Source organism: Elephas maximus, chromosome 6, assembly GCF_024166365.1.
Source record: "Elephas maximus indicus isolate mEleMax1 chromosome 6, mEleMax1 primary haplotype, whole genome shotgun sequence".
Classification (NCBI taxonomy): domain Eukaryota; kingdom Metazoa; phylum Chordata; class Mammalia; order Proboscidea; family Elephantidae; genus Elephas; species Elephas maximus.
In genome coordinates, this window is record NC_064824.1 from 113,828,129 (window position 1) to 113,841,163 (window position 13,035).

A 13,035-nucleotide genomic window follows, 5' to 3' on the forward strand; every position below is an offset into this window, starting at 1 on the left:
AACAAAGCCAAACCCGTTGCTGCCACGTTGATTCCAACTCATAGTAGCCCAACAGAATAGCGTAGAACTGCCCCATAGGGTTTGCTGGTGGATTAGAACTGCCGACTTGTTGGTTGGCAGCTGTAGCTCTTAATCACTAACCCACCTAGGCTCCTAGATAAAAGCAGTGGTTATAAAAGAAGGGGAAAAAAATCAGCAAAACCTATAACACTTCGAACACCTGGATTGATTTCATTCCTCTACTGCTTAAATTAAATTAAAAAAAAAAAAATTCTCAGGTGTTAAACCAAAGTAAGCCATAGCCTACATACTTATATTAAAGCAATGAATAATAAAAACGGTATTAGCCTATTTTTATGATCTGACTCATGGTGGTTGGGTGGACTGATGTAAATTATGAATTTTTCTGATCATAGAGAAGCAAAGAGAATGCTTTATCCTTGAACTCTCTGTAGTTTCTTCCAGAACTGACCTTATGTTAAGAAGTACATCAATCTCCTAGGTTCTGGGCTAAATTTCTAGGAGAATTAAAAATGTTTTAATGAGGGTAGGGTCAAAGTGGTTTGGTACAAACTAGAGCATATTCCTTTCAGAGGTAACAGAACTGAGAAAATGCATAACTAAGTGGATTGATACATTCAGCCTATGGATATGTAAATTGACCCTCCCCTCACACACAACCTTTTGAAACAAGCAGAATGTGTCTAAAAAAGAGCTGTGCAAAATCCAAACTATTTATAAAATTCTGTCTCAGATGGTCATCTGGAAAACCTTAAGTCTACATAAAGGAGTTCTACTTGATATAAACATACTATGGAATTATTTTGATGGTAGAGAAGAACACAATTAGATTTATTATGACATTATACAGTGAAACCTGTGAGAGCCAGAATTCAATGTTTTTTCCAAGTCTCACAAGTTTTCTGCCTTTGACAGGGTGAAGTCTTAACACTTTTCTAACGCTCTCTCTTAGTGAAAAATATTTTAGTTTTTCTTCTCTGACAGGTTTCCACCTTACACAGGTTTCAGCTTTTGCAGGTTTTACTCTATTTCCACTATCTTATAAGCTGTTCCACCACCCATTTGTCAGCCTTTCATACTGTGGTACCTTGCATGTTGCTATGATGCTGGAAGCTATGGCCCTGGTATTTCAAATACCAGCAGGTCATCCACGGTGGACAGGTTTCAGCAAAGCTTTTGGACTAAGACAGACTAAGAAGAAAGGCCTCTGTTGTACTTGGGGTCACCACATGTTGGAGCCAACTCAACAGCAGCTGTATGAGGATGATCTACTTCTTTATTCCAATGAAAGAAGGTCACTTCTTACCATTAGTCCTGATACCACCACGGATGTGCTGTCAGGAGCAAGGTTGATTTCCTTCATTGGTCCAGTCTTCTCCTTGGGAGTCACCCGCACTCGATATCCAGTGAGCTGAACATCGGGTGCTATCCACTGAGCAGTCAGGCTTGTTGGCGTAACCTGAGTGAACTTCAGGTTGGTTGGTGCAGGGATAGCTGTTGGGATGGTCATTGGTTAGAGGTTATCTTATATAGGACATGGGAAAAAGGGAAAGCAAAGTGAATGCAAAGAAGTAGAATAGGAATATCCTTGTTTGGTTAGGTGGGTTGCCTGGTCAATCGGTAAAAGAAAATGCAAGAAGAGATACAAAATGGAGAAAGTGTTGCTGGAAAATGTGGTTTACGTCATCGATTCTCAGAATCACTGGAAACTCTCAGACACCAGGACTCTAAGAGACTAGGTTTTAGAAGTTGCTTTTTTTTTTCCTCTTAAAAATAAAAGAAGTCAAACTGGCTTATTGGCCATTAGAACAGATTTTCCATTTGTATGGAAAAAAGGAGCAACAGCCCTCTTTCTATGTAAATTATCTTTGCATGGAAAACCATTTCACAACGTAACCCATCCAAAAAAGACAGAAATATGTTTTTACTGTCTTTTTGTGTGGACCCCATGGCAGATAACTGCTACTAAATTTGAAGTACTCTCTGTGGTGCAGCATAAGAAGAAAATCAGCTTACAACAGATGCAGAGAAGAGAAGCAAAGAGCAATAATACAGACTGTCACCTTTAGCATGTATGTTGTCGCTAGAAAACATCTTTAGCATTCCATTCTGCTTCAGAAACAAAGCAGAAGAGGACAAAATATTGTGGAAAGCCTCTGTCCTATCAACAGTTTCCATGTGCCTGATTCATAACCTTTTAAGCAAATGATACACCCCCCACATGATATCTAACCAGAGAGGGAAGCTCTTACCCCCGTGTTCTCGGAATCATGATGCTGTGACACGCCCCAGTTGGGGTTCCTTTTCTAGAGTAAGAACTATGATGCCAAACGTCTCTCCTTTGTACACAGTAAGGGTAAACCACAGGGAGTCACAGCTTAGGAAGCAATCCACAATTTTAGTATCATCTTCAAAGGCCTTGCTTTATTGTCTTGTTTATAAGCCAAAATTCCTTTCATTAGATCTATTCACCTAAACGTTATTGTTTATTAACATTCTCTTTAGAGAGGGTCTTTGCTAACATAGAGGTTTATTTTTACCCCCTTAGATGGGAATCAGTAGCCTGATAAAGTCTATCTCACTTAGCAGGGCATAAAGCTGCTGCTCGAATGAGCACCCTGGTGGTGCAGTTAACGATATACCTGTGGACTGGGTTCCAATCAGGGGCTGGCTCTCCATATCATCGTGCAAGGCAACCACACTGACTGTGTACTCAGAACCCGGCCTGAGGCCTTGCAGCTCTGCAGTGTCTTCTTCACCATCAGGTGCAGGGAATAGCTCATGGATTCCATCCTCAGGGCTTGAGTAGGTCACCCTGTACCTGGAAACTTGCCCCTGTGGGCTTTCCCAAGCAATTTTGATGGAATCGACATCCACATCAGTGAATGCCAGTCCTTTAGGGCGATCAATGTCTGTTAGGCAAATTAATGGTAAGAGGTTATGTGAAAAGCAAGTTGTGAAATAAGCATTTTTATCACATGCAAAGCAGTTTTGCAGATATCATTTTCTTTGATGAATTAAATTCCAATTAACACACTATTTATTAAATGCAAAATTACCTTCTTACAATTTTTTTGGTTTAGGAAAGTTTTAATATTTATTAAAACACAGGTAGACATGAGATGCATAGACACTCTAAAAAAAGTCCTCACGATGGGGGTTGATTTAAATTAATTTTAAGATAGTCAATCAAGATCTATTTTTGCAATGTGATGTTAGTGTCATAGACCTGGATTTTCTATACCTTGGAGGTGGTAAAGTTGATTCTTTTTTAAAATAAATTATTTCATTTTCTGTGTTGTTTAAAATACATGTACAATTCGGCAGCATTGATTATATTCTTAGAGTTGTGTAAACAATCTTACCCTCCTTTTCCGAGCTGTTCCTCCCCCATTAATACACCTCACTGCTCCCTAAACTTCCTAGCTAATCTTTCAAATTGCTGCTATCAATTTGATCCCATAAAAATAGCTCTTTAAAAAGAGCACAATGCTCAAGGCAGACATTCTTTACTAATTATGCTAAACTATTATTTGTTTTAAAGAAGACTTGAGGGGATATTTTTAATTTAAGATTTAAAGATTATCTCACGGCAATAGTTCTGGGGGCTCATCCAGCCTCAAGGGCTCTGGAGACTCTGGATTCCACCAGCATTACAAATTCTGTTCTACATTTTCCCCCTTTTGATCAGGATTCTTCAACAGAATCAGCAAAACTGATTTTCAGTGTTAGATTCAGATTGCTACAATCTTTATTAAACTCTTCTCCACCTAGCCACCCCATCTAGGTATTTGCATTAAACGCTGGTATAGCCATAGTTCTCTAAATGTTCCAAACATAAAAATAACTGCTCAAGGAGCATTTCAATCAACTTTACCATCCAGTTGTAGAAAAGAAGGTCCTAGCAAAATATTTTGTAGATTTGCTATAGGCAAAAAAGATCTTGCTGCGGCCATTTGAGCAAAAGAAAATCAAAGCACAGCAACTAAGTATGGTCATTGCACAGCTTCTTTCCCTTTGAGGTCACTGGTTGGAACTAAGAAGGAAAAATGCTTGTAAAGGGCTCCACTCAAGGTACAAACTTGTACAACAAGTTGACTTTCCCTAGGTGTAACAGCAAAAGATTTGCAGAGAGCATTCAGACTCCTAGGAACAAAATCTGACTTTGAAAGTGGAAAATGAGCATTGGTTACATACTGGTTACTGCAGTCTGAACCAGTGGCTGACTCTCTCCGTTTCGATTCTGAGCATAGACGCTAACCACATACTCCACTGTGGGCTGCAAGCCTTCGATGGTCATTTCTGTTTGATCTGCAAAAGAGGTAAAAAGCAAACTCAGTATCAAAGTCACCCATGAAAAAGTTGATAAAGTTATTCAGATGACTTTAAAAATCTGGTAGTAAATGAGTGTGGGCCTCACTCTTTGCAGAACTGTTATGGAAATATGAAAGAGTCAGACATCTATTTCCTCTGGAACAAACATGTTCATCGTTAATACAAATTACCGTATTGGAGTAAAGTCACACCAAAGGATAAGCTCTAAAATTTACTATAAGGCCTTCAACAATTAATTGATCCTGCTCATGAAAAAGTGAAAATTAACTTGACTTTAGAGAGATTGCCTTAAGATTCTAATTTCATAAGAAATGTATATAAAAATAAAAATGAGAGAGTGAAAAGCATCTGAAAAAGAAAATCAGGCCACCCTTCTCTTCATGGTGTGCATGAGCAACAAAACCACAAAGATGAATCTCATAAATGAAGATGTCCAGGCCACCCAACAGACCCATGCATCTAAAAACAGAAATGCACTTATCCTAAAATGTCCACTGTGAAATGGGTTGGTGACAATCTTGAACCCTGAATTCACAAATGGGGAAACCTTACATATTATATGAAATGTACAGTACTCATGGCAAGGTGGCCATTCATTCTCAGAAGAACATTGTGTGCTCCTACTCTGCTTATCCTGCTGGATGTGAGATTCTGGCTGCTCTTACCTGGGCCTACGGTTTTCGTCTTTGTTGGTCCTGGGCCGTTTTTGGGAGTGGTGGTCACTCTGTAACCAGTAACAGCAGAACTCGAAGGCAGCCACCTGACACTAATGCTGTTGTCCTGAACATCGGTCACTTGCATCTGGGATGGTTTGTCTATTTCTACAAATAGAAGCAAAGGAGAAACCAGTGAAGCCCCAGGGGTGTGAACAAGGCTTTTGCCTTGAGCTGGTACATATCTGAATGATCTGTTCCCACTATTCACCTTTCCCAGGCATTTGTTTTTACAGGAACATAAAGATGGCTCTTGGGGGTACAGAGGCACATATCTAGATATCATTCACTCACTCGTAAGGAAGCTACATTCCAAGTGGTTGCTGGTCTTCTTTACCTTATCAGCTCATTCATTTAGTCATTCATTCACTCCACAAATATTTATTGAGTACAAGCACCCTATATGTTTCTATCGCAGGCACATGGAATAATAAATACATCAATTAACAAAAGAGACAAAAACGCCTGCCCTTGAGGTACTTCCTCTATATCTGGCTAGAAACTTTGTTAGCAGTAGATGTTACTTTGTTTTATTAAAAAAACAAAACAAAAACAATTCCATAATGAAGAAAATACCTTGGGAGAACATTACAAGAACAACCTGAATAACTAAGCCTTTCACCCCGGAGGAGGAGTTTGTACCTGTTCGATAATCAATGGAAATTGGCTTGCTGCTGGCTGGGCTGTCCCCACGGCCGGTGACAGCATATACGGTGATGGTGTAATCCACTCCAGGCTTAAGGCCGCTGATGGTGGCTGTAGACTTGCTGCCAGGTACCGTGAATTCTTGGACAGGGCTATTTCCTCCTGTATGAAAAGGGGTTCATCCAGTGTTCAGGGTGTGAGGGGTATTGCTGATTAAGTGAATTAACATAGCAAAAGCAGCATGTCAGTCATGCCTCATTGCTTATTCCCTTTTAAAACGTGCTGTTAATGGGTCCTAAGCAAACAAATGTATTTATGCATGTGGAAAACCTTGATAAGTATGTAAAAATTGGAAGGGGGGGAGGTGGAATTGCAGTTAATGCTACTTTAATATTTCAGTTTTAAAATGTCACAGAGTTTTAGATTAATATTAGAAGAGGGAGGGAGGATACTCCTGGAGCCCAGAATTGCATACTGCACATCATTTTTTTTTTATTTTTAAAGGAATATGTTCATATTAATTAAAACTGATAAAGGAAAGTAAAATAAATAAATACAAATCACTTATCATTTCACACTGATGATATATTGGTGAACTTCCTTAAAATTCTGTCTTCCTCAGCCCTACTGTTCCACCACTAGTTGTATTATATTAAAAAAAAACCAGTTGCTGTGGGTTCTGACTTATGGTAACCCTATGTATGTCAGAGAAGATCTGTGCTCCATAGGGTTTTCAATGGCTGTGATTTTTTGTAAGTAGACTGCCCCAGACCTTTCTTCTGAGGTGTCTCTGGCTAGACTCGAACCACAAATCTTTCGGTTAGCAGCTGAGGGCACTAAGCATTTGCACCACCCACGGAGTCCTAGTTATATTATGTAAACAACTTTTTATCTTGATTTTCCTAATAAACCCACTGCTATTGAGTCAACTCGTAGCAACCCTATAGGGCAGAAAAGAACTATCCCACAGGGTTTCCAAAGCTCTGAATCTTTATGGAAGCAGACTGCCACACCTCTTTCTCCTGCAGAGTGGCTGGTGGGTTTTAACTGCAGAACCCTCAGTTAGCAGCTGAGCACTTAACCACTGCGCCACGTGGTTTTATCACCAATTACATCATACGTATTCTTGGAAAAGACACAGCTCCGTTGAGCGGAATTGACAAAGTTGATTTAATAACATTTCCACTGTTGGGCTCTCAGGTTACTAACCCACAACAGAATCTGATACTTGAACAGAGTGTGAAATGGCATTTTGCTCACTCACCAGTTTCTCCATAGGTAATCCTGTAATACCTCACTGTGACGGCAGGAGCCTGCCAGCTGATCAGTAAGCTGGTGGGGGTCGTGGCAATAACTTCCAGGTCCCTTGGAACATCAGAAACTGGAAAAAAAAATGGTAGCATTTTCACGTCTGTAACTTTCCAACAATGCCCAGATTCATTCTTCTCTTGCCAGATACTTGTCTTTATGACTCTTTGTGGCTACTTTACAAAACTAGCAGAATTAAAAATTATGAACAATTCAAGGTAAGGGTTAAAAAGACAATTCAAGTTGTGATAAAATCATTATTTCCAACTTACTGAAGGATTTTTTTCTCAACTTTTTATTTTGAAAACTTTTAAAACTACCAAAAAGTTATACAAAGAGTACAGTGAATGCCCAAATACCCTTCATTTAAAAACCCAAAACCATTGCCATCAAGTCAATTCTGACTCATAGCAACCTTACAGGACAGGGCAGAACTGTGCCCCATAGGGCTACCCTTCTCTTGAGTCATTAATTGGTAACAGTTTGCCACATCTGCATCTCTCTCTGTCTCTCCCCCTCTCTACCTTTCTCTTTTGGTTTATCCATTTGAGGCTAAAGTACTGCTGAAGCACAACATGATCATGTTGGCACTTCATTCTATATACCTCAGAACAACAACGCTATGTACTAAAATTACAGTGACACCTGTGAGAGCTGGAACTCAATGGGACTGTCTCATTTTTCTGGGTTTCGCAAGTTTTCCAACTTTGACAGGGTGCAGTTTTACTGCTTTTCTCTCTCTCCTTTTAGTGGAAAATATTTGAGCTTTGCTTCTCTGACAGGTTTCTGCCTTACCCAAATTCTGGCTCTCACAGGTTTTACTATGTTGTATTTTTAAGGAAACTTTGAAACAGAGTATTAAATTTCCTCTATTTCAAACAAAACCTTAGCTATTAGAAATAAATACCTAAATCAGGTAAGAAACTTCTTGGGGTAAAGAAACTACCTTCTTTAATATATTCTAAGAGGGAGAGTTCCTCCATACATCCTCTCATTCCCTTCTCCATGTCTCATATCCGTGATCTCTAAGAGATGATGACTAGATAAACACAAAGCTATTTCATAAAAGATACTACTTGCATAGCAAAGTCCTCTGAGCTGCCTTGTGGACCAGAAAACAAGTTACCTGTTGATTGTTGGCCAACCAAGGGGGGGCTTTCCTCTCTGCCATTGACAGCGACGATGCTGACCACGTACTCTGTCCCTGGATTGAGGTTGGTGAGGGTGATGGAATTCCGAGAGGGGGGCACTCGGTCTTCCCGAGGTCTTCCGCTAGCATGCTCAGGATAATGGCGGATCTTGTAGCCAGTAATGGTGGCTCGAGGAGCCATCCAATGGACAGTGAAAGAGTTGGCAGTGATATCAGAAGAGTCAAAACCAGTTGGGGAATCAAGACCTGTTTTTTCCACCCAGGGGAGGAGGAGAAGAAAAAAGATACCACCAGCTTAGGAAGTAAAAGAGTCAAGGGGAAGGTAACATACATTCAAGGTTTCTGTCCTTTTTAATAACAAGATGATTTGTTATACATCTCTAGTTGGGATGTATTAATTCTAAGCCACATATAAATTTCAAAATAATAAACTGACTCAATTCAAATGGCCAACTCAAACATTCTTTTGTGTTTTCTTTTACTAAATACAAGAATCCAAGTAATTTATGTGTGTCATTATAGTATGTTTCTGTATTACATTTGAAGATAGGTATTTAAGATAGTCTGGGAATTTATAATTTCAAATGCTTCAGTGTTCAAGTATTCTATATTTTTAGCCTGTAAATGTATCTCTCAAAGTAAGGCAAGCTCTGCCACTTTCTACACTCGAGAAGGAATTGATTTGGGAATGGGGGAATGACTATGCCAAACATAAAGCTTCATAAAACTAAAATAAGACATTATTCTGAACAAACCACAATGCAGATAATTCATCATGAATTAAGAATTTATGATACCGCAGGAAAATTAACAAGAATTCAGAATTAACTTCAAATTACGACGGCAGAGCTGGGTTAGCCATTAAATCATTAAACCACTGGATGAGAAGGAAGGTCTCCCATCTCTAAATAATGGAGATCAGGGATTATTCATCCTGGGATTTTTTTTAAAGGAATTGATAACAAACTTTCTGGACTATTATCTGTCCTCTCTAGAAGCAGAGGGTAGCATCTTAACAGTTGAGTAAGGAATTTTTTACTTAAGACCAGTGATCAAAAAGTAAAAACATCACCAAAAAACTACGAAGATGTATTTTTTAGAAATAGCATTTCATTTTGCTATTTAAAATTGGTCAGCAAAATCTGCCTGATAAGTATATTACCATCATGACTCACCTGTTTTCTGTCTTCCTCTAAGAGGTATGCTCTCATGTTGTTCGTAGACACTGGAAACACTGACTAAATATTCTGTACCAGGCAGGAGATCTGAAGAAGCAAGTGGAACTTACGTTAACCTTACACATGAAAGCATGCACAACCAAAGCACTCCTGGGACTATTTCAACTGGTCTATAATTGGGTGATAAAGAAGGGTTGCCTTGCCTTCCAGCATCTCAAAGCCCTGCCATCAGTCGCACTTCTATGAATGTGACTCAGACCATGGACCATGAAAAGGCAGCTGGCCTGAGTTGCAGTAAGAAAAGGATTGCTGCAGCATGATAGTAATAATTCTGCCATCCACTTAATAGTATGTCTGTTGAGGGCACGTAATAACAACTGAGGTACAGATTACCATTTATTCCTTATGACAGCCCTATGAGGTAGCTTGATTATTTTTTCAGCAGTTTTATTGATATATGATAAACTGCATACGCTGAAAGTATAAATGTGACAAGTTTCACATATGTATACACTGCTGAAACTATCACCACATTCAAGATAATGGACATATCCGTTACTTCCAAAAGCTTGCGTTTACTTCAGTTATCCCCACTTTACAAATAAGAAAACTGAGGCACAGAGAAGATAAATGACTTGCCCACAGGGCTTTGAACTGGTTGAAGACTGTTCAGTTATGGCCATCGTAAACAAGGGCACCATACTTCTAGCATAGCAACCAAATCTATTGCCTGTAGGATTTTGAAAACAAACAGCGATGTCCTGCTCAAAGATGGCAGCCAACCATGCCTCTTTGACTGTGTGTCACTCCTCACAGTCCTACCAAGAATCCAATCCTCTATACCAGGTTCCTGAAAGATTCAAAGTGGTGTGGTCAGCCAACATCTTTGAGTGGGGCACCACTGTTTCCTACTCAGGTCAAAATCCCACAGGCAACAGATTTGGTTACTTTGGAACGCATATGCTACTCTGGCTAGCAACGGCTATAACTGAAGCAGTCATGACTGAACCAGTTTGAAGCCCTGCTTACCCAACATCACACAGAGCTTAATCCAGGCCAGGACTAGTGCTCTTAACAGTTAACTTTAACTGGTAAAAAAAAAAAGTCAAAAAGAAAGTGATCAGTTCTGTCATGTTGAGAAGAGAATATTTTAAAATACTAAATATACATTACTGCGTGTTCTCTTCCACCATTTTGAGATGCCAGAAATGTATAGAGTAAGATGCCTAATCTTTAACTGCTACTCACTAAACCCCCATTCCTTCCACACCATCCCCCTCCAACATTTCTGCAGGGGCACCTACAGGATTTGGGCAAGCACTGTACTAGTTTTAGGAGGCATGATGCTGGGGCTGGATTTTCCTCTTTCCTGCTTGGCCAGCGGCAATTTACTTAGCCACTTAGAACATCAGTTGCTTTATCTGTAAAACATGGTAATAATGGCTTCTCTGGGGGAAGGTCCTCTGCAGCATTAAGATCTATCATAAGGTCTTAGAGCACATGGCCGATGGATGACAGGTCTGTGACTAAGGTGGGGCAGTGGTTGTGTTACAGGGGGTTCTATACCAGGTGGTGCTGTAACTACTAATTCCAGAGGGCTCCCAGATAGAAACAACAGCCCTGCCTATATGCAAATAAAAGCATGCTCCAGCTCTCACCCTCAGCCTGGACAGGAGAAACCAAGACCATGGTCATGTTGAGCTGCCTTTCTTTGTGTGTCATCCTCTAAAATATGTTTGAAAGGTAGAAGATGTTCTAAGGTCATCATTTGGTAATATAAATACATGTGAGATATTTTTCCTTTGGGTGGAATTTTTTGCTGTTCTGATATATGTATTTTACTATTATAGTGAAAAAAATAAGGAACAACATTTATGTGAAAAACAGCACCACGTCGCAGGAAACTCTTATTTTCTTTAACAAACAGTGTCTATTCCAAAAAGGCGGGAACTAGAAAGATAATTTCCATAAAATGTTGTTGTTTTAATGTGAGCTATATTCTCCTAGTCATCAGCTTTCTGAGAAATTCTGCTAACAGATTCTTTTTGAAGTACAAATTAAACTTCCGGCTCTTTCTACAAGACATAACATCCTGATCTATCCTAAGCAATCAGTCACTCTAAGTTTTCAAATGTTAAATAGATTACATGCTGACACTTGTTTTGTTTTTTTTTTTTAAGGAGAATAAAACAGATACGGTGACATTAGATTCAATTTCTTTTTCTCTTGCAAAACATTTAGTCATAGAATTTCTTTTGACATTCACTTATTTTTACAGGCTTATTTGGAAGCAGAATCTGAAGTCTATGAACTTCATTGTTGCTGTTTTTCAACTCTGATATTTAAAAATGTACATATCAAAGTTATTAACATGTCAATAAATATTACACCTTTCAAGATTTGCTTTGTTGTAGTTGTTAGCTGCTGTTGAGTTAGTTCTGACGCAAAGCGACCCATGTATATCAGAAGAAAACATTGCTCGGCCCTCAGCCATCCTCACAATAGTAGATATGCTTAAGCCCACTACTGCAACCACTGCATCAGTCCATCTCACTGGGGTCTTCCTCTTTTTTGCTGACCCTCTACTTTATCAGGAATGATGTCCTTCTCCAGGGACTGGTCCCTCCTCATAACACGTCCAAAGTACTTAAGAGGAAGTCTCATTATCTTCCCTTCTAAGGAGCATTCTGGCTGTACTTCTTCCAAGACATATTTGTTTCTTCTTCTGGCAGGCCATGAATTCAAAATTTACAGAGCTACGTGTTAAATTTAGAGTTTATTGTGTAGCTGTTGCATCTCTCCTGCTCTTAGTTGCTCCTAACGAGACCTCAGAACCCATTCACTATGCTTGAGATTACTATTTACTGAACAAATACATTCAACTGCTTACTTGTTAAGACCACTGCGTTGTCTGAAGGAGAAATTGACAACTCCGCAACATCTTCCTCGTTCTTCACAGGTGAGTAGCGCACCAGGAGGTTGGTCAGTTCAATAGATGGTGGTGGGGCCCAGGTGACACGCATGGTGTCTGGCCCAATATTGGTGAACCTCAGGTCAGTGGGAGGAGGGACAGCTGGGTTCAAATAGAAAGAAGACTAAATTAACATAATTTTAAAATCAAAGATAACAAAAGCGACTGGAAAGTTAAAACCAATATTTCATGCATAAAGGAAACAGTCGTTATCATGCAAATGATCTAAATCCAATCTAAATCATATTCTACTACTGTTAAAAATAAAACACTACACAGGGTACTGTTAGGCCCCTTTAACCTTTCTGCCATCGTCAAAAATTTTTAAAGAAAAATTTTAATCTACTTTCAAAGGCATTAATTGTAAGTAAATTATCAATAGCACTGAAGATTGGTTTAACCTGAGGCTGAAGAGGCTTAAGTTGCCACACAGCAAAGAGAAACAAAGCGGTACTTTCCAAACAAACATGCACACAGACAGGAAGACAAGAGCATCCTGAATTTCCCCCTGATGTGGGATGTTTACAGCGACTGGTTTAGCTACAATTCCATTCAGTGAATTCTACTCACAAGTGAAAAGGGTTCATGCAAATGGGTTCTTGGCATGTTTCTTACCATGCAGGGCAGAGAACCTTTATAATGCTGCATGCTCGTCCCCAGACTTCGGTTAAAGAGGTGTTTCTAGTGATAATGCTAGATGGCAATGAAACCTAG

At 39.4% G+C, this 13,035-nt stretch overlaps 1 protein-coding gene across 9 annotated transcripts in view; it reads right to left on the reverse strand.

The window, feature by feature from the left end:
* The window catches only part of FN1 (fibronectin 1), a 74,121-nt gene that overhangs the window by 16,468 nt on the left and 44,618 nt on the right, over positions 1 to 13,035 (reverse strand). For 5 of the 9 annotated variants that reach the window (XM_049888093.1, XM_049888095.1, XM_049888096.1 and 2 more), the window contains 9 exons: positions 12,241 to 12,423; positions 9,348 to 9,437; positions 8,149 to 8,418; positions 6,979 to 7,095; positions 5,712 to 5,876; positions 5,022 to 5,177; positions 4,219 to 4,332; positions 2,664 to 2,933; positions 1,328 to 1,515 (listed from right to left, as the gene is read on the reverse strand). In XM_049888093.1, the coding sequence (XP_049744050.1) occupies positions 1,328 to 1,515; positions 2,664 to 2,933; positions 4,219 to 4,332; positions 5,022 to 5,177; positions 5,712 to 5,876; positions 6,979 to 7,095; positions 8,149 to 8,418; positions 9,348 to 9,437; positions 12,241 to 12,423 (1,553 nt within the window). The remainder of the gene's footprint in view (positions 1 to 1,327; positions 1,516 to 2,663; positions 2,934 to 4,218; positions 4,333 to 5,021; positions 5,178 to 5,711; positions 5,877 to 6,978; positions 7,096 to 8,148; positions 8,419 to 9,347; positions 9,438 to 12,240; positions 12,424 to 13,035) is intronic. The other 4 variants (XM_049888100.1, XM_049888097.1, XM_049888098.1 and 1 more) reach the window with 1 other exon arrangement.